Source organism: Oncorhynchus gorbuscha, linkage group LG15 (genome assembly GCF_021184085.1).
Source record: "Oncorhynchus gorbuscha isolate QuinsamMale2020 ecotype Even-year linkage group LG15, OgorEven_v1.0, whole genome shotgun sequence".
Lineage (NCBI taxonomy): Eukaryota > Metazoa > Chordata > Actinopteri > Salmoniformes > Salmonidae > Oncorhynchus > Oncorhynchus gorbuscha.
The window spans coordinates 27,389,247-27,411,731 of NC_060187.1; the positions used below are offsets into that span (position 1 = coordinate 27,389,247).

Here is a 22,485-nt window from a genome sequence, read left to right on the forward strand (position 1 = left end):
AATGTGCAATGGTTAGAAGTGTGCAGTAAGGACTATCCTGAAATGGCACTAAGTTTCTTTATGAAACCATTTATGAGTATAGCTGATAAGCATACCCCTTTAAGGAAATGCACTCTGAGGTCAAACGGTGCCCCATGGATTGATGATAAGCTGAGAAATGTAATGATTCAAAGTTATAATGCCTTAAAAGTAGCAGATAAATCCAGCACTCTGTTTGATAAGCAAAGTTTTTGTAAATTAATAAATCTTGTGACCAAGCTAAATAAAGGAAAGAAGAAGGGATTATATCAGCACAAAATTGATGAAGTAAAGGGTGATGAAAAAAACTGGAAAAGGTTGAACACTATTATGGGTAGGAATTTGAACGTCTGCCTCTATTGCTGAATCAGAGGGTATATTTATTACAAAACCACATGACATCGCAAACTAGTTGAATTAATATTTTCCAGTCAAAGTTGACAAATTGAAGAATGCTATGATTCCAACTGATGGCTCCATGTCAATCCCTGGTCCTATCACACTTAGAGTACTGTCCAGTTATATGGTCAATCCCTGGCCCGGGGCGGCAGGGTAGCCTAGTGGTTAGAGCGTCGGACTAGTAACCAAAAGGTTTCATGTTCAAATCCCCAAGCTGACAAGGTACAAATCTGCGTGGCAGATGTGTTGTTGCCTACCCTTACCACCTGGGGGGGTGGCCCAATGGGAAGTCCAGGATCCAGTTGCAGAGTGTTAAGTCCCAGGCTCCTTAGCTTAGTGATGAGCTTTGTGGGCACTATGGTGTTGAACGCTAAGCTGTAGTCAATTAACCACATTCTCACATAGCTGTTCCTTTTGTTCAGGTTGTGAAAGGGCAGTGTGGAGTGCAATTGAATCATCTGTGGATCTGTTGAGGCGGTATGCAAATTTATCGCTGGTCTAGGGTTTCTGGGATGATGGTATTGATTTGAGCCATGACCAGCCTTTCAAAGCACTTCATTGCTACCAACGTGAGTGCTGCAGGCAGTAGTCATTTAGGCAGATTACCTTCGCTTTCTGGGCACAGGGACTATAGTGGTCCCTGTAGTCTGAGAATATTTGTTATTAGAATTTTGTCATTTAGTATGCCTTGGGTCAGGGTAAATCCACAGTAGGGTGCTCCCACTGTAGTCTGATCGCAGCTGAACAGTGGTCCCTGATGGACAGGACAACACAGGCCCCTCCTGTGAGTCAACCCTCAGAGAGTTGCCTGTAGAGATGTAGGGCTCACCACATGCAGTGTCACAAAGTATATTACAACATAGTGATCCTTCATATAGTGGCTGGCAAAGCTTGATTGTGCAAGAGCTACAATTATCACCAGCCACCACACACACACACACACACACACACTTCTGAGAAAAGTGCAATAAAAGGAATGTTTTTGAAAACGCAGCAGTCTGAAATGTAACCTTTTAGTCCTTCTTGAGCATAATGGATCTATGCAGAGTCAACATACACAAACATGCAAAAATACATACAGTAAAACAATAAACAAGACTTAAATCAAAACAAAGATTAGAAAAAAGCATTTATTTACAATATTTCCTTTATTATCAAATAAGAATAACGCGTTAAAATCAACATCATTACCAGTAATTTATATCTTTACAAATCTCTTAACAGAGTAAACAATCTGACTTGACATAAAGCAAACAAGTAGCAGTCCCTTGGAGCTGCTACCATGCCAACATACAACATCCTTAAACAAAAAGTGATCTTCCTTTTGAGCTGAACACATATTTTGGGATTAACGGAACAGGTAAGAAATGTGAAAATGCATATTAGATAACATTTAGCTATATGAAAAAAGGAGGTCCAACAGGTTTTTATGGAAAATATGTTTTGCACGTTTATAGAAGTTGACCTGGTTTGTATTGTGAGGATGGTGACTGGGTGGTCCTAACCCCAGCATTAGGAATATCACATGTACAATCACCAGTTTGACCTTTAAATTGACCATTTAATATGGTGTTGGTCCATCAATATATTCCAACAGATACAGACAGATTTATGTTTGACGAAACCTTCCATTTAACTTTGGTTACCAGAAAGTATTTCTTGATAATGCACTTTCATATGAACATGAAGTTAAAAAAAGAGTGAGTCCGGTGTTGTGTGGAAGTAGGAAATACAGACATCAGTGTACTAGATAGCCTATTCAATCATGCAACTGTGCCAGAGCCTGCCTCCAACCCCTCCCAGATCCATCTATGGCCCCAACCCTCCATGCAGAGAGTCGTCTACCACATGCAGTGCACCTTGGGAAGACATCAGATGACTAGCAGATTGTCAGAAGCTGCCAGCGGCTTGGACGCATATCCCCTATTCATCATTATCTAAAAGAGGGGATGGAGAGAGAGAGAGAGATAGATAGATAGATAGATAGATAGATAGATAGATAGAGAGAGAGAGAGAGAGAGATAGATGTGAAGTTGCATGTTAAAACCAATGAGTCATTAGATAGGCTGTAGCATGAGAGAGTGGCTGAGTACACTCAGAGCCCCAGGTCAAATCAGCTTTCTTAATCTGAGGTGCTGGGCAAAAAGCTGAGCACATCACTTTTGCAGTCTTTATTACTAAATTCATATTTCCATTAATCCCAAATCAGTGACCTTAAACCCTGAACACTATAAAAAGGTGTGAATCTGGCACCCTATAAGACAAAACAACCATAACACAACATTCAGCAGGATCACCCCCTTAGGCCCAACAGTCAAACACACTCCATTCAGACATGTAACCCTTTAAGAATCAATGGAGGCTCTAATGTTCAGCGACAGGTTAGACTAATCCCCATTACAGGCAGACTTCAAGCAGCAGAGTGAAAGGAGGTTGAAATCAGAAGCCTTGAGCTTCAGAGAGAAAAGCCTCCTGCCTGGTTCCATTAACATTACCATCTCTGCCTAAATGGAAGGGCTTGAGTCACACATCAGATCAAATAAAAATGGATCGAAAGGGAGGGAGCAAGGCTGTTAGAGACAAACAGACCAGCACTGGACATCTACACAGAATAGAGTGGTAAGGGGGAGAGAAAGACAAGTGTTCATTTGATCCAAAGTGTTAGAGAGGACAAAACAAAGAGAGCTTGAGAGCCATCTGAAGCCTCTGCTCTCATGTCCTGGTGGAGTTCCGTTCTGTTCCATCAGACACAAATTAAAAACTCCCTCTCCCCTCCATTCCCCCAGCATATGACAGCTGACTTGGCACAGGGGTGAGGCGGGGGAGTGAGGGGGGACACAGACAGAGAGTCTTTAGGGTGTGTTTCACGTCGACATAGTCCCTAAGTGTCTGAGCCCGTGGGGCGTTAGGGGAGAATAGGATTGGGCAGATTAGATTAAAGGGTTTATTGGCTCACTCACGCAGTCTAGCGCTCTGGGAAAACCTGTTTAAGAGGGAATCAGCATACTGGCTGAACACAACAATTAATAGAAAAACACATATGGGACCGTGATTTAAACATGAGGGAAAGGAGATCCATCAAAACAAAGGGGGAATAAGAGAAGGTGGGACACACGTACACACACAGAAAAACAAGGACGCTAACCCTCTTGGTATAACCCTCTTGATACTAACCCTCTTGGTAGGCTCCATCAGCCATGACCAGGTGAAGGATGTTGGGGTACAGGTGCTGGTGCTCAGTCCCCAGGATGTTCAGTACCATGTCGGGGCCCATGTCAATGTTCTCATCCTCATCTTCATGAATTGCCTTTAATGGTACAAGGACATCATGAAAATTCAATGACCATGTGTAATTGCTGTATGATAGATAATTAATGACTTCAGGAGGGTAGAGGGTAAACAGGTCCCATTCATACCTTGATCTTGTTGTAGGCCTCTATAAAGTTCTCAAAGCCCATCTCCTGCTCCAGGTTAAACCGCAGCTCCTCCAGACGGCTGAATATGCTGTCCTGCTGTCCAGCCGCACCGTCCTCCTCCTCACCACTGTCATCTGTTGTTCATACACAATCCTATTGACAATCTGCTTCTGGCTGCATGCATTGTAGCTACAGTATTGTGCATGTGGATGAAGGAAGGATTACTAATGTACCTGATTGCCATTCTTCATTGAGCTGGCTCTCACTGCTGTGGTGCTCCTCTTCTTCCAGTCCGTTGGTGAGTGTGTGTCCTGCCTCTTCATCACCTGGACTCCCATTAGAACACTCCTCCTCATCCACAGCCATCCCGTTCAGCTCCTCATCATCTTCATCCTCAGCAGGGTTGCCGTTAAAGCCATCACCTCCCTCTTCCTCTGGAGGACTACCAGAATTAGAGCCAGATCCCCCCTCATCTTCCTCGCTGCGCTCCTCCTGCAGGAGTCTCTCCATGGAGGCCCTTAGCTCCCTCAAGTCATCATCCTCATACACACTGAGAGAACACAGTTCATAGTACTCATAGCACATCATGTTTTCAAACTGCACAAAAAATGTTCCACATAACAGAGAAGTGAAGTTGGGTTTCTTTGTATTCTACATATAGTCACTGTGTGTGTGCGCACATGTGTAGTGCAATGAGTATCTTACTCTTCAGTCTCTGATTGTTCATCCTCTTTGGCCTCTTCCTCCTCTTTCCATGTCCTCTATATCCAGATTGTTGTCGTTGTCAGGGGCAACCGCCCCGTTGGCCCCTCCTGCCTCCTGTAGAGAGCTGAACAGTCTGCTGAGGTCTGGTAGAGAGCAGGTACGCAGCATCTGAGGACAAACAGTAAAGCACCGGTCACACACCCAGCATGACTAAATAAATATCACAGATGCATTTTTTTAGCACCAACTTTACTTTTTTTGAAAGTTTGCAACAGGATTTGTTTTTTTGCCTTAAGTTATAGTGCAGGTCAGGGGCAGCCTAGTGGTTAGAGCAGTGGACTAGTAACCAAAAGGTTGCAAGTTCAAATCCCCGAGCTGAACAGACAGTTAACCCCTAGGCCGTCATTGAAAATAAGAATTTGTTCCTAACTGACTTACTTAGTTAAACAAAGATTTTTTTTTAAATGTGAAAAATGCCTTTAACCTGGGGCCAGTTGAGATGTCAGTTGGAGCATGTTCAAGGATATGTGTGCAGGTGTGTGTGCATGCGTGAGGCTGGCCAGTGGAGTGGCCTCTGGTATGATGACACATCAGGGATGTGGAAGAATTGCATTAATAACGCTTTGTCCAGGGAGAGCCATCGCTGAAAACACATACATGTAGGGCTCAAAGCTGGACCAGAGTACACACACGGATCAAAGGTAGAGCTCTGACACACCCATCCCTACAAACAAATAACAGGGAGCTTCGCCTGTCTCTCTCTCTGCACCTCTCTCCTCTGTCCCAGATGGATGTTATGAAAAATGCAGGAAGATAAATAGCCCCTCTCATCATGCCTTCTTCAGACCATGTGATTAATATGACTGGCTCTATTCCAAAGCCCTTCATTAATAAAGACCGAATCAAAACCTAAAAATACCATAGAACCTCCACATTTCTCAGGCAGAGTACATTTCCTAAACATCCTCTACAGCTGAACATCACCTTAGAGGATAGAATAAAAGATCATATTAAATGGAAGGTACAGATCATGTCATGTGATTGATATAGAATACTGGCTGATAGAAATTAACCAGCCAATTTCATTCACCTCTGAAAGATGTTGTTTGTTCATTTTATAAAAGGAGAATATGCTCGTTACTTGTGTTGTATTATAAGAGGATGTTCAGGGTCACCATAACAGTGCGATTATGTTAATAGTTATTCATAATTATTTAGCAATTCCACATCCATTCATTCTCCTTAGTTCATATCTCCAGTCTCCTTGAGGAGAAGTGTTATTCACCTTTGGGTTATTGGCATCAAACTGGCCGGTGGAGAGGCCGATGAGGAGGGCGTTGTGGTGTTTGGAGCGGAGAGGAGAGACGGAGCGAGAGCGTGAGGCTAGAGAAGAGGACGAGTCCTCCATGGATGACTGGGCTGACATAAGAACCAGAGCTGCAGTACGGCGGTGGGCCGGCGAGGAGCACAGCTTCACAAACAGAGGTTCCTCATACACAGGTGCTATACCTAGAGGGAGGGAGGGAGGGAGGGAGGTGAATATGGGACACCAAAGGCAGTTTAGTTCTAGAAGTGTCTCTCTCAGCTTACCGGAGGATTCAGGTTGCTTCTCTGCTTTCTCCCCAACCTCTTTGGTTTCTGCTGGTGTTACTCTGCCCTCTGGTGGCCTAATAGGAGAATCATATAAAAAATCAAGACATAATTCTTGATAATTGAGTTTCATGAACATTTCTTAAAACCACTTAGATGTCAACACGCCTGTTCAGGGGACCCGCGTGGTTCTGGTACCAGTTCCGACTGACATTTTCAATTATAAATCAATCTGGTTCCCAGACACAGTATATTTTTGTGAAATCTAGGATGTGAAATCTGAAACAACTTGAAGCTGGGATGTCCCTCCTACCATTTAATTTGCTCTTCCAACTGTCCATCAACTCCTGGCTGAACCATATGTATTCAGCCACTGACAAAGCAAATGCCTGCAATCCTTACACCGTAGTGCAGCAGGAGAGCGTTATTTCATCACTATAGCACATTCAGAGGTCGATTTATAGCCAGTAATCTAAAATAATTCCACATTGTTTGTCATAGATGTACAAGATGTATGAGATTAAAGGAGAGTGAGTTCCTAATTAGTTTTGGAAGCCAAGATAGAGATCTGTGTGTCATTCACAGCAGTGGGGGGGGGGGGTGTTTTGATCAAGAGAGACCTTGAGAAAATATGCACATTTTCTAAACACTAAACATACAAATCTTATAGTTAGTGGTTTTCTAATTTGATTGTACTGTATTAAGAAAGCAGATGAGCAATTTCAAGCCTTATTCATACAGTTTTGTTGAATAGGAAATACATCATAAAATATTTCATATTTGAACTGTGTACTTGAGCTTGTGTCCTCCAAAGTGACTACACCTCAACAATTTTATCAGAAAGGTGAGATTTGAGTATGCAGCATTACTAGTTATTGTTTATGGTCCTCTCATTATAATTGCTTTTGGGAAATACGTAGATGACATTTTAGGATACTAGTGGTCTAGGGGCTGTGCCACCAGAGACTCTGGGTTCGTGCCCAGGCTCTGTCGCAGCCAGCCGCGCCCGGGAGGTCCGTGGGCGGACACACAATTGGCCCAGCGTCGTCCGGATTAGGGAGGGTTTGGCTGGTAGGGATATCCTGTACGGGAGTTGTAGCGATGAGACAAGATAGTAACTACTAACAATTGGATACCACGAAATTGGGGAGTAAAGGGGGTAAAATTTAGAAAAATAAAATACTAATATTATGTCTAAGCTTCATTACAGTTCAAGTCACATATTAGTCTAAAGGTACAGGTTTTTAATCCAATGTAAATCACATTAGGTCTTGATTAACTAAACCTATTCTTGAATTAGATCTCTGTAATCCAGCTCTAGTGGGGAGCCAGCAAACCCTCACCCCAGCGGCAGAGCTCGTTTCTCCCAGGCCTGCACTACTCCAGCCGGTGAATTTGAGGCCTGCTTTGGGCACTCCTCCAGGACCACTGACTCCAAGTCTGCTGGATCTGGAGAGAATAAGAGAACAACTGACTGAGTGATTTAGGTGGTGTTATATAATACACTGACTGCATGTCTCTGGATGAAGATTGCCAGTATCTGACAACCTGTATAGTATGTAACCCACTCCCTCACCCTCCATCTCTATCGGTTTGGGTGGAGTCCTTAGCATCTCTTCTAATATAGCCTGCCTCTTCTCCTGACCAGTCACGTCTACTGAGATCGTCCCCTCTTCCTGACCTTGGACCTCTGTGTTCTTAACGACAGATATCACAGCAGGTGGGCTTGCCTCTGAATGCATCACTTCCTTAGTTCCACTCACGCCAACCATCTTAGCAGTCTGATTCAAGTTGTCTGAATGGGAACCAATCAGATTCATTAGCACCTAGACATTGAGTCTGTACAGAATGTGGTTGGTAATGGTAAGTGTGTGTTGGTGGGTATATTAAGGACTCGCCAGTGAGTTTCTCTTCACAGATGTTGACATTCCCCAGCAGCTGGGTAAGAGGCTGAAGCTCCGCCTCCTGTAGAACTCTCAGCACCTGAGAATCTGGGCTCCGCCCCCATGCTTTTCTAGGGGCGTCGTCCTGTAGCACATCCATCCGAATGACCTCACCCACTGTCTGTTCTACAACATACACAAACAGATATCTATTAGTATACATGTAGATATAGTCTAGATGTAGGAGATATTGTGCTGGAATGCATGCATCTAGGTTATTCACCAGCAGTCCTGATACAGGTATCCTCTAGGGTTTGCTGAGCTACAGAGAGAATAGACGGAGATCCAGCCTCCCATTTCTTCCTGTCCCCACCAGAGGACGGTCTCTCCTCTGGAGACAGAGCCTGAGAGCCTGGGGAGAAGGAGAGGAAGAGAGATGGAGCTCAGAATCAAAAGGGTGAGAGTAAAGATCCACGGTTCTTGTCAATCCAGCAATTCATACAGGTCCTAGTCCTTTCTATAGCGGTGACTCTTCAACCTCAGGAGGCTGAAGAAATTTGGCTTGTCACCAAAAGCACTCACAAACTTCTACAGATGCACAATCGAGAGCATCCTGTCGGGCTGTATCACCGCCTGGTACGGCAACTGCTCCGCCCACAACCGTAAGGCTCTCCAGAGGGTAGTGAGGTCTGCACAACGCATCACCGGGGGCAAACTACCTGCCCTCCAGGACACCTACACCACCCGATGTCACAGGAAAGCCATAAAGATCATCAAGGACAACAACCACCCGAGCCACTGCCTGTTCACCCTGCTATCATCCAGAAGGCGAGGTCAGTACAGGTGCATCAAAGCTGGGACCGAGAGACTGAAAAACAGCTTCTATCTCAAGGCCATCAGACTGTTAAACAGCCACCACTAACATTGAGTGGCTGCTGCCAACACACTGACTCAACTACAGCCACTTTAATAATGGGAATTGATGGAAATTGATGTAAAATATATCACTAGCCACTTTAAACAATGCTACTTAATATAATGTTTACATACCCTACATTACTCATCTCATATGTATATACTGTACTCGATACCATCTACTGCATCTTGCCTATGCCGTTCTGCACCATCACTCATTCATATCTTTATGTACATATTCTTTATCCCTTTACACTTGTGTCTATAAGGTAGTAGTTTTGGAATTGTTAGGTTAGATTACTCGTTGGTTATTACTGCATTGTCGGAACTAGAAGCACAAGCATTTCGCAACACTCGCATTAACATCTGCTAACCATGTGTATGTGACAAATACATTTGATTTGATTCTGTGTAAGAGTCCGGCTCTAGGAGACAGATGGTATAACTCACCAGTCGTTCTGATACAGGTCTCTTCTAGAGTCTGCTGAGCTACAGAGAGAATAGACGGAGCTACAGCCTCCCACTTCTTCCTGTCCCCACCAGAGGACGGTCTCTCCTCTGGAGACAGAGCCTGAGAGCCTGGGGAGAAGGAGAGGAAGAGATATGGAGCTCAGAATTAAAATGGTGAGAGTAAGGATCCACGGTTCTTGTCAATCTAGCAATTCACACAGGTCCTAGTCCTTTCTATACCGAACAAGATTCTGTTTAAGAGTCCGGCTCTAGGAGACAGATGGTATAACTCACCAGTCGTTCTGATACAGGTCTCTTCTAGAGTCTGCTGGGCTACAGAGAGAATAGACGGAGCTACAGCCTCCCACTTCTTTCTGTCCCCACCAGAGGATGGTCTCTCTTCTGCGATAGGCTGGCTCTGCTGGGGGGTGAGGCATAGTTCTTCTGAGGGTGTGGTTGACACCTCCTCCTCAGGGCTCTGGGCCTTCAAGTTCTGATTCAGTCTCCGGAGAATATCCTTCTTCTCACTCTGAAGAAATCACCAATAAAACCAAACATATGGTCACTGTTTTACTATAAACCAAAAGGCACTGCAACCAACTAGCCTCAGTGTAAAATATTAATTTTGTGAAGCAGCACTGTGCTGTATTGGAAGTTATTGACCCAACTCACCTTAATGACGTCCGTTTTAGGAAAGTCATCTTTAAAAGAGCTCTGCACAGACGCAAGCTGCTGGGAGACAGACAAATGGGAGAAAGAAAGCATGTGTAATAAAAATGGAATAATGGAGGAAAATAACTGAAAGCTTTAAGTGTTTACTGACTGCTCCCACGTCCTTCAGAGCAGAAGTCATGGAGATGACAGGGGTGGGGGGTTTGGATGCAGGCTGGGCTCTAGCTACAAAGTCCTGTACAGGGAGGGAGGGGCCAGGCCGAGGGGGAGGAGCTAGCTCTACTGCTACACCTCCTGCTACCATTCCAAACTTCACGCCTCGAGCTGCAAGCTGACAAAAACACACCACAATCAATGTTAGTGATTTTAATCCTACACATGCTGTACAATTGTAGCAGATGAGCTTGAGGAGTATGGGGACTTACATGATCCTCCCAGGCTCTCTTTTCTCTCTCATAGGCCTCTCTCCTTTTTTTCTCTAGCTGCTCCTTCAACACAGCAGCACGGGCCTGCGCTTGGGCCTTGAGGGCTTCAATCTTCTTTCTCCTCAGCTCTGTCTCCTCACAGGACTCCTTGCCGTCTGAGCCGTCACTGTCGTACTGGATTGATCACCCGAACAACCAGAGGATGCCGCCATTACCCGCAAACAAAAATGCCAAAACATAACAGAAGTTCAGAGGCTGATTAAAAGGATGTTATGCTGATGTGTTCTAAAAGGGTGGAAGGATACCTTCACTCCTCTGAGGCGTGCTTTAATCTGCTGTCTCTCATTGAAGTTCTGTAGCCTGATCTGCCTCAGCCGGGACAGGTACTCCTGAGAACATAACTGCAGAAGTTATACTAACACACAAACAAAGAGTTCACATATTGCTAAGAGGCTACAGCACAGATCAGACTCACACAGTTTACACATCATATGACACAAAGCTATACAACATACACAAACAGATGACAAAATAATCCACTAAAATGGTTTCCTATAACAAATGACATGTAAGAACAGATGTAAAATCAGTCATCCACATACTTGATACTGCAAGAAAGACACTGGTGCAATATACAAAAACAAAGCTTGAGTTACTCAAACACCTAAAAAGGAAACACTGGATGGAGTTGCTTGAGATTAATTTATTCCATTAAAAAAATGCTCAAAAAAAAGGGACAACATAATGTGCACAAAAATATGTTATGGAAAGGGGAAAAAAAGCTATTACTGGTGCACCAAATGTATGAGGTCTGAATCACACTTGTGCGTTGACACACACACCTGGTGACACAGTACATGCAATACAGGGAGTCGGACACTGGGAGGTGCTGCTGGGTGACTTTGACTGCAGAGTTACAGGAATAATCCAATCAAAAAATATACAGTCCCAAAATATTAAGAAAGTCAGCAATCAGGTTTTCAAGAGTGTTTTGCATCATGATGATGTGGCAAGTGACAACTTGCTTTTTGAAAGCCCATCTTGAAAACTTGACTGCTGACATGCAAAACATTTTGGGACTGTATCAACAGTCGATTAATGAACAAAATACAAAAAGATAGTTTTTAAGTGGATTATTCCTTTAAGGGGATGTGTCTGAGTGTAGTGTCATGCAGACACAACTGAAGAGGGCAAGCCAAACCCAGGCATGTTGTTATGAGTGAGGGATCAGATGGGGTGAGGCCGGCTGGACATCCAGAGCTGAGAGCTGGGCTCCTACCTCCTCCTCTTTGTTGGGTTTGGGCCTGCTGTAGCTGGACCGACCATAGATGGCTGCCAGGTTTTGCCGGGCACCCTGTTCACCGTTCAATTCAACCACATTTCACATGTATAAAAATGTGCTGCATTTTGTCCAAACTCCGGTAAGCATGCAATTCAACCTTGATTCCAGATCGACACTTTGGTTATTAACCATGACCATACAACAACCCCGTTATCTTTTGTGAGAACTTAACAGACTTTAAAGAGCCATCCTATTGTTCAGTGAGCAGAAGTATAGAAATGGGGGGCAGGAAGGAGAAAACGTACCAGCTGTCCCTCAGCGCGGACCTTGTTCAGCATGGCATCTCTCTTACGCTGCAGAAACTCCTGAACCTGATTGGCCCGTTCAGCTGCTGCGTGACCCCGTTGCCTGGAGACAGTTGGAGAGGAAGTTATTTAATTGACTTAGTATTGATACAACGTAAGGAATAACTAATAAATATGATCCAATATCAAGCAAAGCTTTACTGCTAGTCAGAGACAGAGTAATGTTTTCTAGAATGGTTTGTGACCAACCACGGACCTGCTAACATGGGTTTGTTTGGTGACATACTCTAGCCTCCGTAGCTCTCTCTTCACCACATCAGGGTCTGGGAGACGAGCAGGGCCATTGGGCAGCACTGAGCTGGCAGCAGCTGGCACACCCCTTACACATACAAAACAACACAATCAGTCACCTGAGTCAATAAATTACCCAAAGGAAATGATGGCTGAACCCACCTAACAGGAGTGTCTCCTCCTGCTGTGAATCCCTCTCTGGCACCGTCTTTGGGCTGAGGTTTGGCCAGCTGGTCCAGAGCAGGATGGTAGTGTTCATACGGGCCCCTGCTAGGCGAGAGCGGGGCAGGGCCTGGGGTGGGGCCCTGGGCAGGACATGGAGCAGGAAGCAGGGGCTCTGGGACAGGAGCTGCAAACCCAGCCATCATACCACCACCTCCTACAAAACACTGGGGACAGATAAGACAGTGAGTTAGAGAGGAGAAGCTTTGATTGATGATAAAACATCTCCTGTGTAGTGAGACTAATGAAGTGAAACCACAGTAGATGATGATGATGGGGGGGGGGTCATTCTGTACCTTCCTCTCTGGACTGCTGCCTCCACTAGAGCTCAGGACGTGCCTCCAGCCCTGCTCTCGAGCTCGGTTGATCCGGTTTATCTGGGGGTCAAAGTTTACTAGTCACTATAAGCATTACATGAAATGCTTAAGTTTGATCGTCACTACTGCAATGTCATAATGTTACAGTGTAAATAACTACTGTTTACGGTTATACTACCCCCACTGTCAAGGAAGGCCCTAAAAATGGTCAAGACTCCAGCCACCCAAGTCAGAGACTGTTCTCTCTGCTACCGCATGGTAAGCAGTACCGATGCACCAAGTCTGAAACCAACAGGACCCTGAACAGCTTCCACAATCAAGTCATAAGACTGCTAAATAGTTAACCAAATAGCTACCTGGACTACCTGCAATGGCCCCCTTTTGACTCATCACATACGCTGCTGCTATTGCTTACTAGCTATCCTGTTGACTAGTCACTTTATCCATATGTACCAGTCTACTTCAATTACCTCATACACCTGCACATCGACTCAGTACTGGTGTTCCCTGTATGTAGCCAAGTTATCGTTACTCATTGTGTAGTTATTCCTTGTGTTGTTATTTTTTCTATTATTTTTCTCTCTGCATTGTTGTGGGGCCCATAAGTAAGCACTTCACTGTTAGTGTACAACTGTTGTTTACCAAGCACGTGGCAAATAACATTCGATTTGACTCACCTTTTCCCGCTCATATCTCTTCATCTGTCCAGCCTTCAACAGAAACATCTGAAGAACAAATAAAGATGAACAATCTGAAGTTTCATATTTCAGATGTAATACAGTATTTCAAATGCTATAGACACCCAGCTGACCTGCTCCCTCTGTTTCCTCTCTTTCTCAATCAGCTCCATCCTTTTCTTCCTGGCACCTTCCTGTAGTGTAAACACAATAGTCAACATGAAACCACAAACTTACTAAGACGCAAGAGGTTCACTGCTATAGTACAGGTATACAAGGAGGGGGGAAAAAAGAGCACTCTTTAGGCAGGTTAGGAGAAAGAGGGGTGTAGAAGAGGGAGGGCTATTCAAACTGTCTGGAAGAGGAGAAGTGGGGGGCTGCACTCTGTTTGGATGAGTGATGATGAGGAAGAAAAAAGGATGTACGTCAGGAGGGAACTTTATGTGGGTGGGGTAATGGAAGGAAGAAAAGGAGATGCAGGGGTTAATACAGGTTACAGGAGGCGCTCTCTCTGTTGTAGCTACCTCATATTTCCTCCTCTCTTCCTCCACTCGACTCACTCTCCTCTGGGGTACTGCTGGGAGGGGGACGGGGGCCTGAGCAACATATAACACTGGGGTTCAGACTCAGAGGACACACACACACACACACACACACATGCACATCCATGTCCCACTGAGGTGTAACATGACAGACATCTTCATAACACACATTCATAACCAATACGAATAGATCTGTCTCAGTGGAGGGGCAGTAGACAACGATGCACAGCCAGTATAGGATCATCCTGTTGAGAAGGCTGATAGACGCCACTGGCTCTCTTTCAGTACTAACCATCTTGTGTTTGACGGCTGGTTTCCACTCTGCAGGTTTCATGGCTGCATCTGAGGCTTTCCTGACATTTAAAGGCACTCCATATTTGGCGGCTGGTTTGGTGATCTTCTGGGCTGGAGTTACAGGCATGGGAGCAGGGGCGCGACGCTTGGCTAGAGAGGGTAAGAAAGATACTACATTACAAAGTTGAGGTTCTTGGTGTAAGAGTGAGGCATGTGTATTCATTCAAATGTGTTAGCATTTTATGTGGTGTGTGTGTTTACCTGATGCCGCCTGCATCACACCTGCTTTAGGCTGCTTGTGGAGGAAGCTATGGCTGAATTCCTGAGCGATAATCTGAATGGGAGAAAACCAAACGTCATATTGTTGTGCTAAAAAGACTAGATTCACAGTGTGTGTATCATACTGTCAAAGGGCTAACAGTCCCTGGGGGGGGGGGGGGGGTGTATGTATCCTACCTCTGGGGTGAGGAACCTGAAGATTCTGTGGGAGAGGAAGGGTTTGTCGAGGATAGAGCTGACAGAGGGTCTCTCCCGGGGGTTGCGTCTGAACAGTTGGCCCATGAGAGAGCGAAGGTCCTGGGAGTAGTGGATCGACACAGGGGGGGTACGAGCCCCGGATGATCTTCAGAACCAGGTTCTTCATATTACCTGCCTCAAACTAAGAGGGAACACACACGGTATACTTCCTTAATAACTAAAATAGCAAGCCAGACACAACCAAAGGGAATGACTGATTACACGAATGGCCTCTTCTGACATTATGAATAGTGGTCCTGTGTGGCCCAGCTGGTAGAGTATGGTGCTTGCAATGCTAGGGTTATAGGTTTGATTCCCACAAGGGACCAGTACAAAAGTCTGAAAATGTGTGCACTCACTAATGTAAGTTGAAATCAAATCAAATTGTATTTGTCACATACACATATTTAGCAGATGTTATTGCGGGTGTAGCGAAATGCTTGTGTTTCTAGCTCCAACAGTGCAGTAATATCTAACAAGCAATTAACAATTTCACAACATATATACACAAATCTAAAGTAAAGGAATGGAATTAAGAATATATAAATATTAGGCGAGCAATGTCAGAGCGGCATAGACTTAGATACAGTAGAATAGAATACATATGAGATGTAATGCAGAATATGTAAACATTCTTAAAGTGACTGTCGCTTTGGATAAGATTGTCTCCTTAATAACTCAAAATGTTTAAATGTAATTAATATTATTCGACCTTTTTAGAATTAAACAGACCACGTGCTCAGCAGATATGATCAGCCATTAAAAAAGACTATCTGAAACACAACTGACTCCAGAGAGAATCATCATGCATTATATATGGGAGAGAGTGAGCGTTCATATTGTGCCTGCCCCAGGTTCACTCTGTAACTGACTTTAAGACACACCTAAACACACACACAAATACTTACTGCATGCTTTAGCGTGCACATTTCATACAGGACACACCCCAGGGCCCAAACATCACTGGAGGAGTGAAAGGGAAAGAAAGAGAGCATACAGATGGAGAGAGGAGGGATAAATTATCTGGGATTGGTACATTACATTCTTGCTCACACAGTATTGCACATACATTATTGCTAAAGATGCTCTTCTACACATTAGCTAACGTGGAAAAAAAGGCACTCCTGTTAACAAGAAGACAACCATAGGCTGCTGTAGTGTGAGGCTGCATGCTACAGTTCATTAAGACAAATACAGACTCATGTAACTGAGGTTGATTAGATTACATGATGCATATTTAAATAGGTTAGAATCAATACAGGTGTCCTGCCCAGGACTCTGGATGTACACCAGCCAGGAAGTTGACTCCATAAAGGCTATACATGACACCATTACATAATCATAGTGGTGTAGCCAATGACTCTGCATTATTCTGAGTGTGTGTGACAAATTAAATGATTCAACTCTGCACCTTTTAAATGGTAGTTACAAACTCACATTGACATGCACAAAGAGAGAATCCTAAAAGTTCACATCCCATCATGAGACAATGCCCCCTCAACCAGATATGGGTGCAGGTTACCTTTTGTTGTTGTACGGTTTGTTTTCACAAATCTCAGGTGACAGGTAGTATGGCGTCCCGATACATGTCCTGGCTAGCTCCACAGTACTGAGAAAGAGGATTATGGAGTTACTGAAATGGAGATGAACATTGCAAAGAAGTTGCCTCCTTTTCACTAAACACGGGACATATTCTTTAGTATGTTGTATGACTCACCTATTCAGCACCCTGGCAATCCCAAAGTCTCCTAGCTGTATGGTTCCATCTTTGGTCAGAAATATGTTCTAAAAGTTCCAAACCATATAAGTATGATGAGTAATGTGTACTACAGTATGCTCAAAATTCAGGGGACAGGGTTTCTAACTTCTTATTTACCTGTGATTTGATGTCTCTGTGGAGGATCTTACGGTCATGTACATGCTTCAAGGCGAGGCATATCTGCACCAACCAATCCAGGATCTATAAAGATACAGACAAGAGTCAAACGCGTGTTCATAACATCCATCCATCCATGACAAAAATCTGTCTGTGGGGGCATTTTCACCTGCCTCTTATGTTTTACCTGCTCCTCAGGGAACTGCACTCCTTTCTGAGAGTTGATCGTCTTGAATAGGTCTCCTCCCTCACAGTAATCCATTACGATGTACAGACATCCACACTCTAGAAAACACACAGAGAGAAATCATTGGTTCAACCAACCTGTCTGTGTTACACTGTGCTAGAAGAAACATAAACCTAATTATTAGATCTCACTGGCCAGGCTGAAGTTAAACACACACTACAGGATTGAATCCGGAGGGAGAGGTCTGTCTAGCTCTAGTTTCATTAATGAGCCAGACAGATAATCTACTTCTTTTCTGGAAGCTGCTGCCAAGTCTCACACATCAACTGAGATTGATCACGTTGCTTCATCAGAAATCACACCACAGGTGAAGGGCTCTGTATATTACAACCCTAAAGTCTCAAGGAAATTGATATAGGAAGAGGCATTCTGGCCATCACTGCTGACTATTGACCTCTGAACTCAGGTCACTGGACTGCATGGTGCACAGGTTGTTGTTTACCTTCAAAGGACTCTTTGTACTGGACGATGTTGGGATGGCTCATGTTGGCCAGAACAGCCACTTCTTTACGGGACTCCTGTCTCTCTTTACTAGACATCTGCCATAGAAAGCGAGACAAATGGAGAGGAAAAGGAAGACATTGATAATATCATATTATGGGTGAAATATAATTTCCATAACATCATGTAGGGCTAAATGGTAATTATGTCATATACGGTTCTCTGTGGCTTACCCGGGAGATGCCAATCTCTTTGATGACATACTGTTTTCCATCCTCCCTGGATTTGACGAGAATTGCCTTCCCGAAGGAGCCCTCCCCAATCTTCCTCACCTTTTCATATTTATCCATGTCTCTGAAACAGATGACTCCTCATTCTGGGGCTGGTAGGACACAAAAACACACCGTTTTTTTACTCACCACCAAAAGTATGTGGTCACATGGAACGTTTTCAGAAGAACTACCTTTGGGCTACTGTACTATTCTATAAACCACTGTAAGGATATATGGGCTGCCTGCTTTGTATTCGTTGTCCATTATTGATGTTGATGATGTTGATTCAAGGGAGTAGAGTGTAGTGGTGCAGGTGTAGTAAGTTTCCATCATTCAAAGCTTACCTCATTAATACAAATGTACACGAGACCCTCTGTTTACCCCGCCCCAAAATACATCTTTTGGTCTTTATTTTGATCGAATGCTGTCAATGTTGGGCTACATTATCATGAACTGTTCTCATTCCCATGCTATGATAAGGATGGGCCTGCTGGACAGTGCTAGTAGCTAGCTAGTTGACAGCCTGGCACCTAGCTAGTATGAGGCTGAGGATGATAGCTCTCAAAAACACGAGCCATGCATTTGAATGAGAGTTTGACAGCCACTAAAAAAGCTCCGTTGTCAGTCTGTCAACACACGCTTTGAAATCGTAGAAATTTAGCTCAAATGTACTTACCACTAAGATATTTGATGCATCGTATCAGAGATCTCCGTACTGCTACAAATGCCCCTTGCGCTCTCTATCTAACTACAGTGGTGCAATGCTTTCGTTTCATTGGTCGACTCCACAAAATTCCCGTTCCTAGCGGCTAATAAAACAGTCAATCAAAAAGTAAGCCAGAGAACTGGGTCGTCACTAGTTACCATATCCACAAAGTCCTAAAACCCGCCTTTTGCCAAAATGTATCTTTTTTAAATCTGATTTTAAAACTATCCCTAAACCTAAAATTAACCACACTGCTAACCTTATGCCTAGCCCTAACCTTAAATTAAGACCAAAAAGCAAATGTTTGTTTTCATGAGTTTTTACGATTTAAACACTTTTATAATTTTGACTTTGTGGTTGTGCTATCTAGTGGAAAATGGTGTACATGGTTTGTTTGTGAGTTTGTTGAAGTGGACGTTCTCCGTAGCAACCATAAGGTGCAAAGGAAAATAGTACTGTAGCTAGTTTCTCTGAGAGAAGAGAAACTATCTTTCACGCCCCAGTTGGAGATCTTGATAAAACCACACCCCTCAGCGGTATAATCTTTCAAAACCAATTGGAATTCAGATAGTTGCACTTCCCTTAGTACCAGCCCGGACACACATTATTCTCGGCCACAAAATGGCTGAGTCGTATGCATTATTTGGGGAAGACCAATTCTCTTGTTCAATCTGTCTGGATCTACTGAAGAACCCTGTGACCATTCCTTGTGGACACAGTTACTGCATGGGCTGTATAAATGACTATTGGGATCTAAATGACCGCATGGGTGTCTACGTCTGCCCTCAGTGCCGACAGACCTTCACCCCAAGGCCTGCTCTGAGCAAAAATACCATGTTTGCAGAGGTAGTGGAAAGACTGAAGAAGATTGAAGAGTTCCAAGCTGACCCTTCCGTTCCTTGTTATGCTAAACCAGGGGATATTGAGTGTGATGTCTGTGGTGGGAGAAAACAGAAAGCCATTAAGTCTTGTCTTCTGTGTCTGGCCTCATACTGTGAAACACACCTCAAGCTTCATGACAAACTCAACCCTGGAAAACGACACACACTTGTGGAAGCCTCCATGCAGCTTCAGGAGAAGATCTGCTCTCAGCATGACAAACTACTGGAAGTTTACTGCCGTACTGATCAACGTTGTATCTGTTATGAGTGTTTGATGGGTGTACACAAAGGCCACGAAACAGTTTCAGCTGCAGCTGAAGGCACTGCAAAACAGGTATGCTGTTTTTACATGTTGTGTATGAAAATGTATGTGGAATAAAATTGCTGAATTCAAACTGCAGTTTATGCATCAGTATCAACACTGATAACAAGGAAAGGACTTTGAGTCCGAAGTGCACACAGCTATCAAAACAGTAAAGAATAAACAGTCCACCCTTACTGTTTAAAGTGCTATTACAGTTAATAAAGTTTATGCCCTCTGATTCCAGTCACATGCACCTTTTACTCATGAGTGTTTTGATTCTACAGAAAGAACTGAAGGAGACACACAGGAAATACAAGCAAATAATTGCCAGGAAAGAGAAGGAACTATTGTGGTTGAAGCAGGCCATGCGGTCTCTCACAGTGAGTATTAATGAGAGAACTACAACAGCTGACAACTCAAACTCTGCTCCAATTATCTGATCAATTCAGTGTTCAGAGCTGCGTGTCGGGCCTGATTCAAATTGAGACTGCTCCTTTTTCTGTGTGTGTGTCCCAACAGTACTCCGCACAGATAGCCGTGGAAGACGGTGACAAGGTCTTTACTGAAATAATCTGTTCTGTTGAGAAGTGGTACTCTGATGTGAAAAGACTGATCAGATCACAGGAGAAGGCTGCTGTTGGCCCGGCTAAGGAGCAGATTGACCAACTGCAAAGGGAGATTTTAGAGCTGAGGAGGAGAGATACTGAGCTTGAGCAGTTGTCAAAAACAGAAGATTTTATTATTTTCCTCCAGGTAATATTGGCATTAACAAGACTCCTGGGTGCGATGACTCTTGTAACAAATTATGATTTTGGGGCCAAATTCACACGGAATGCCCCTGGTACTTTCTTTGTGTGTCTTTAGAAATGTCAATCTGTCCCAGCCCTCCCTGGATATGAGGACACATCCAGCATCAATGTGAGTCAGCAAGTCTCTTTTGAAGGTGTGAAGAGAACTGTGGCTGAGCTGAAACAGCAGTTGGAGGACTTCTGCGAAGGGGCCTTTGCAAACATCTCTAAAAAAGGTTTGCAACAAACCAGACTTGTCAAATCCCTTGTTACATTCAAACCATCTCCACTGACCAATCTATAGCTTTCATTTATTTAATTGAGTAAAAATAATAATACAAAAGTAATAAACACGACCTTCTCTATACATATCTGTATAGAATTACTCTACATTGCTATACTCACTGATCTATAGCTCTGTTTCCCACAGTACAGGATATTCATATTCTGCAGGCATCAAAGCCTTGTCCACGTGAGTCCATTTTCACCATACATTTACACAAAAATCCCATCGGCACAATCACAGCTGAGTTTGAGACCATGTAACATAATTTATTGTAGTTAATTATTTCTGTATCCCTCTAGCTCTACCCCAGGTAACAGACAAGTGTGTGGAGAGTAAAGAACCAACAACAAGAGAGGAGTTTTTGAAATGTAAGTATAGTATAGACACAGACAGACACAGATCAGGTCGTTTTGTACTGGGACAGACAGACAGAGAACAGGTCATTTTGTTCTGGTTCATCATATCTGCTTTCTCTCCATCAGATGCCTGTCAGCTCACATTGGACCAAAACACTGCACATAAAAACCTCCTTATCTCTAGGGACAGCAAAGTGGCTGGATGGAATGATTTTGCACTGCCTTATCCTGACCACCCAGATAGATTTGAAAACATGCCTGTGGTACTGTGCAGAGAGGCTTTGACAGGGCGCTGTTACTGGGAGGTTGAATGGGATGGAATACAGGCTATCATAGCTGTATCATATAAGGGGATAAACAGGAAAAAAAAACTCAGCCCCCCTGATGCATTCTCCAAATTTCTAGAATTCTATGAACAATCCTGGAGTTTGAACTGGAATATAGCCCAAGTCTGTGAGAATAAGAAACAGATTCAACTAACTGCTTGGTCCTCTAGGAGAATAGGACTGTTCTTGGATCACAAGGCAGGAACTCTAGCATTTTACAACATTGCTGATAAAATGACCCTCATCTATAGAGTAAAAACAACATTCACTCAACCACTCTATCCTGCTTTCTGGATCAAAATACAGTCCAAGATAGAATTGTGCCCCCTGAAATAAATTTAAATGGCTGATTACAACACAATCCATTTGCAGAGTAGGGCAAGGCAGAAGGAGTAGTTTACATGTATCTTCAAACTGTTTATTGTACGTTGAAATATGGGAATTGTGTATAATGTGCTTTTTTTTTTTACTGCATTCCACCAAGTATACAAATGATTTTATGAAAAAAGTGGTAATTGTATATACTACCTACTTTTATGCAAGAATTAAATAAATAAGTCAATATGCTAACAGCTGTGTCAATGTTTCCTTTAAAAGAAAATGTAATATTTGGAAGGATTTATTAGGCCTATATTGTCAGACTTATACAACATTGATTATAATTCTTAATCTATTTATAAAACCGATATCTTCCAATGTGGTACAGAGTTGTTGAGAACTGATGATATATTAGGCAACTCACAGTAACATGAAAATCCCAGCATCTCCCACACTAGACCGGTAGTAGTCCATGATATACAGTAACATGAAAATCCCAGCATCTCACACAAATAGTTGAGGATCTTCCACAACTGGCTCACATTAAACGACACGTCCATTACACTCTTTGTCAGCAAAAGTGAAAACGAACAAACCAATGTCCAATGCAGTGTAGTTCATTTATAAAATTCTAAAGATGCAAAGAATGATGCACAACAAAAATATATTTTGGTTTCCAACACCACCGACTCTGTCACAGGTGGCCATGAGGTGGGGTTAAGATGGTGGACAGGAAAAAAAGGAGAAAAGTGACTCTGAAAAACA

The 22,485-nt window shown here is 43.5% G+C and overlaps 2 protein-coding genes across 4 annotated transcripts; one reads left to right on the forward strand and one right to left on the reverse strand.

The window, feature by feature from the left end:
- Positions 1-1,529: 1,529 nt before the first annotated feature.
- Positions 1,530-18,541, reverse strand: nek1 (NIMA-related kinase 1). Its single transcript, XM_046300603.1, is given in 38 exon segments — positions 1,530-2,354; positions 3,592-3,724; positions 3,834-3,967; positions 4,067-4,383; positions 4,539-4,582; positions 4,584-4,706; positions 5,824-6,047; positions 6,129-6,205; positions 7,472-7,577; positions 7,705-7,923; positions 8,027-8,197; positions 8,295-8,423; positions 9,377-9,505; positions 9,671-9,905; positions 10,049-10,108; positions 10,200-10,379; positions 10,474-10,647; positions 10,779-10,862; positions 11,753-11,827; positions 12,061-12,163; positions 12,347-12,439; positions 12,514-12,740; positions 12,870-12,950; positions 13,568-13,615; positions 13,702-13,761; positions 14,092-14,163; positions 14,402-14,553; positions 14,665-14,737; positions 14,860-15,006; positions 15,008-15,061; positions 15,828-15,882; positions 16,442-16,528; positions 16,637-16,704; positions 16,796-16,879; positions 16,983-17,080; positions 17,485-17,581; positions 17,717-17,865; positions 18,432-18,541. Coding segments are annotated over 37 exon segments (4,344 nt in total). The 5' UTR covers positions 17,834-17,865; positions 18,432-18,541; the 3' UTR covers positions 1,530-2,340.
- Positions 18,542-18,891: 350 nt separating this feature from the next.
- LOC123996844 (tripartite motif-containing protein 16-like) lies at positions 18,892-21,972 on the forward strand. 3 transcript variants are annotated; one of them, XM_046300614.1, is made up of 7 exons: positions 18,892-19,676; positions 19,931-20,026; positions 20,166-20,399; positions 20,511-20,670; positions 20,850-20,906; positions 21,020-21,088; positions 21,203-21,972. In XM_046300614.1, the coding sequence occupies exons 1-7, from the start codon at positions 19,083-19,085 to the stop codon at positions 21,736-21,738; spliced, it is 1,746 nt and encodes a 581-aa protein (XP_046156570.1). In that variant the 5' UTR covers positions 18,892-19,082; the 3' UTR covers positions 21,739-21,972. The 3 variants fall into 3 exon arrangements, with proteins under 3 accessions (XP_046156570.1, XP_046156572.1, XP_046156571.1); XM_046300616.1 differs by having other exon boundaries at positions 20,870-20,906; positions 21,203-21,345; XM_046300615.1 differs by having other exon boundaries at positions 18,893-19,676; positions 20,865-20,906.
- Positions 21,973-22,485: the final 513 nt, after the last annotated feature.

Coding starts and splice junctions, on each gene's coding strand:
- LOC123996844 (XM_046300614.1), top strand. CDS start 19,083: ATGGCTGAGTCGTATGCATTATTTGGGGAAGACCAATTCTCTTGTTCA. Junction 20,027..20,165: donor AGGCCATGCGGTCTCTCACA/GTGAGTATTAAT, acceptor GTGTCCCAACAG/TACTCCGCACAGATAGCCGT. Junction 20,907..21,019: donor GGCATCAAAGCCTTGTCCAC/GTGAGTCCATTT, acceptor GTATCCCTCTAG/CTCTACCCCAGGTAACAGAC.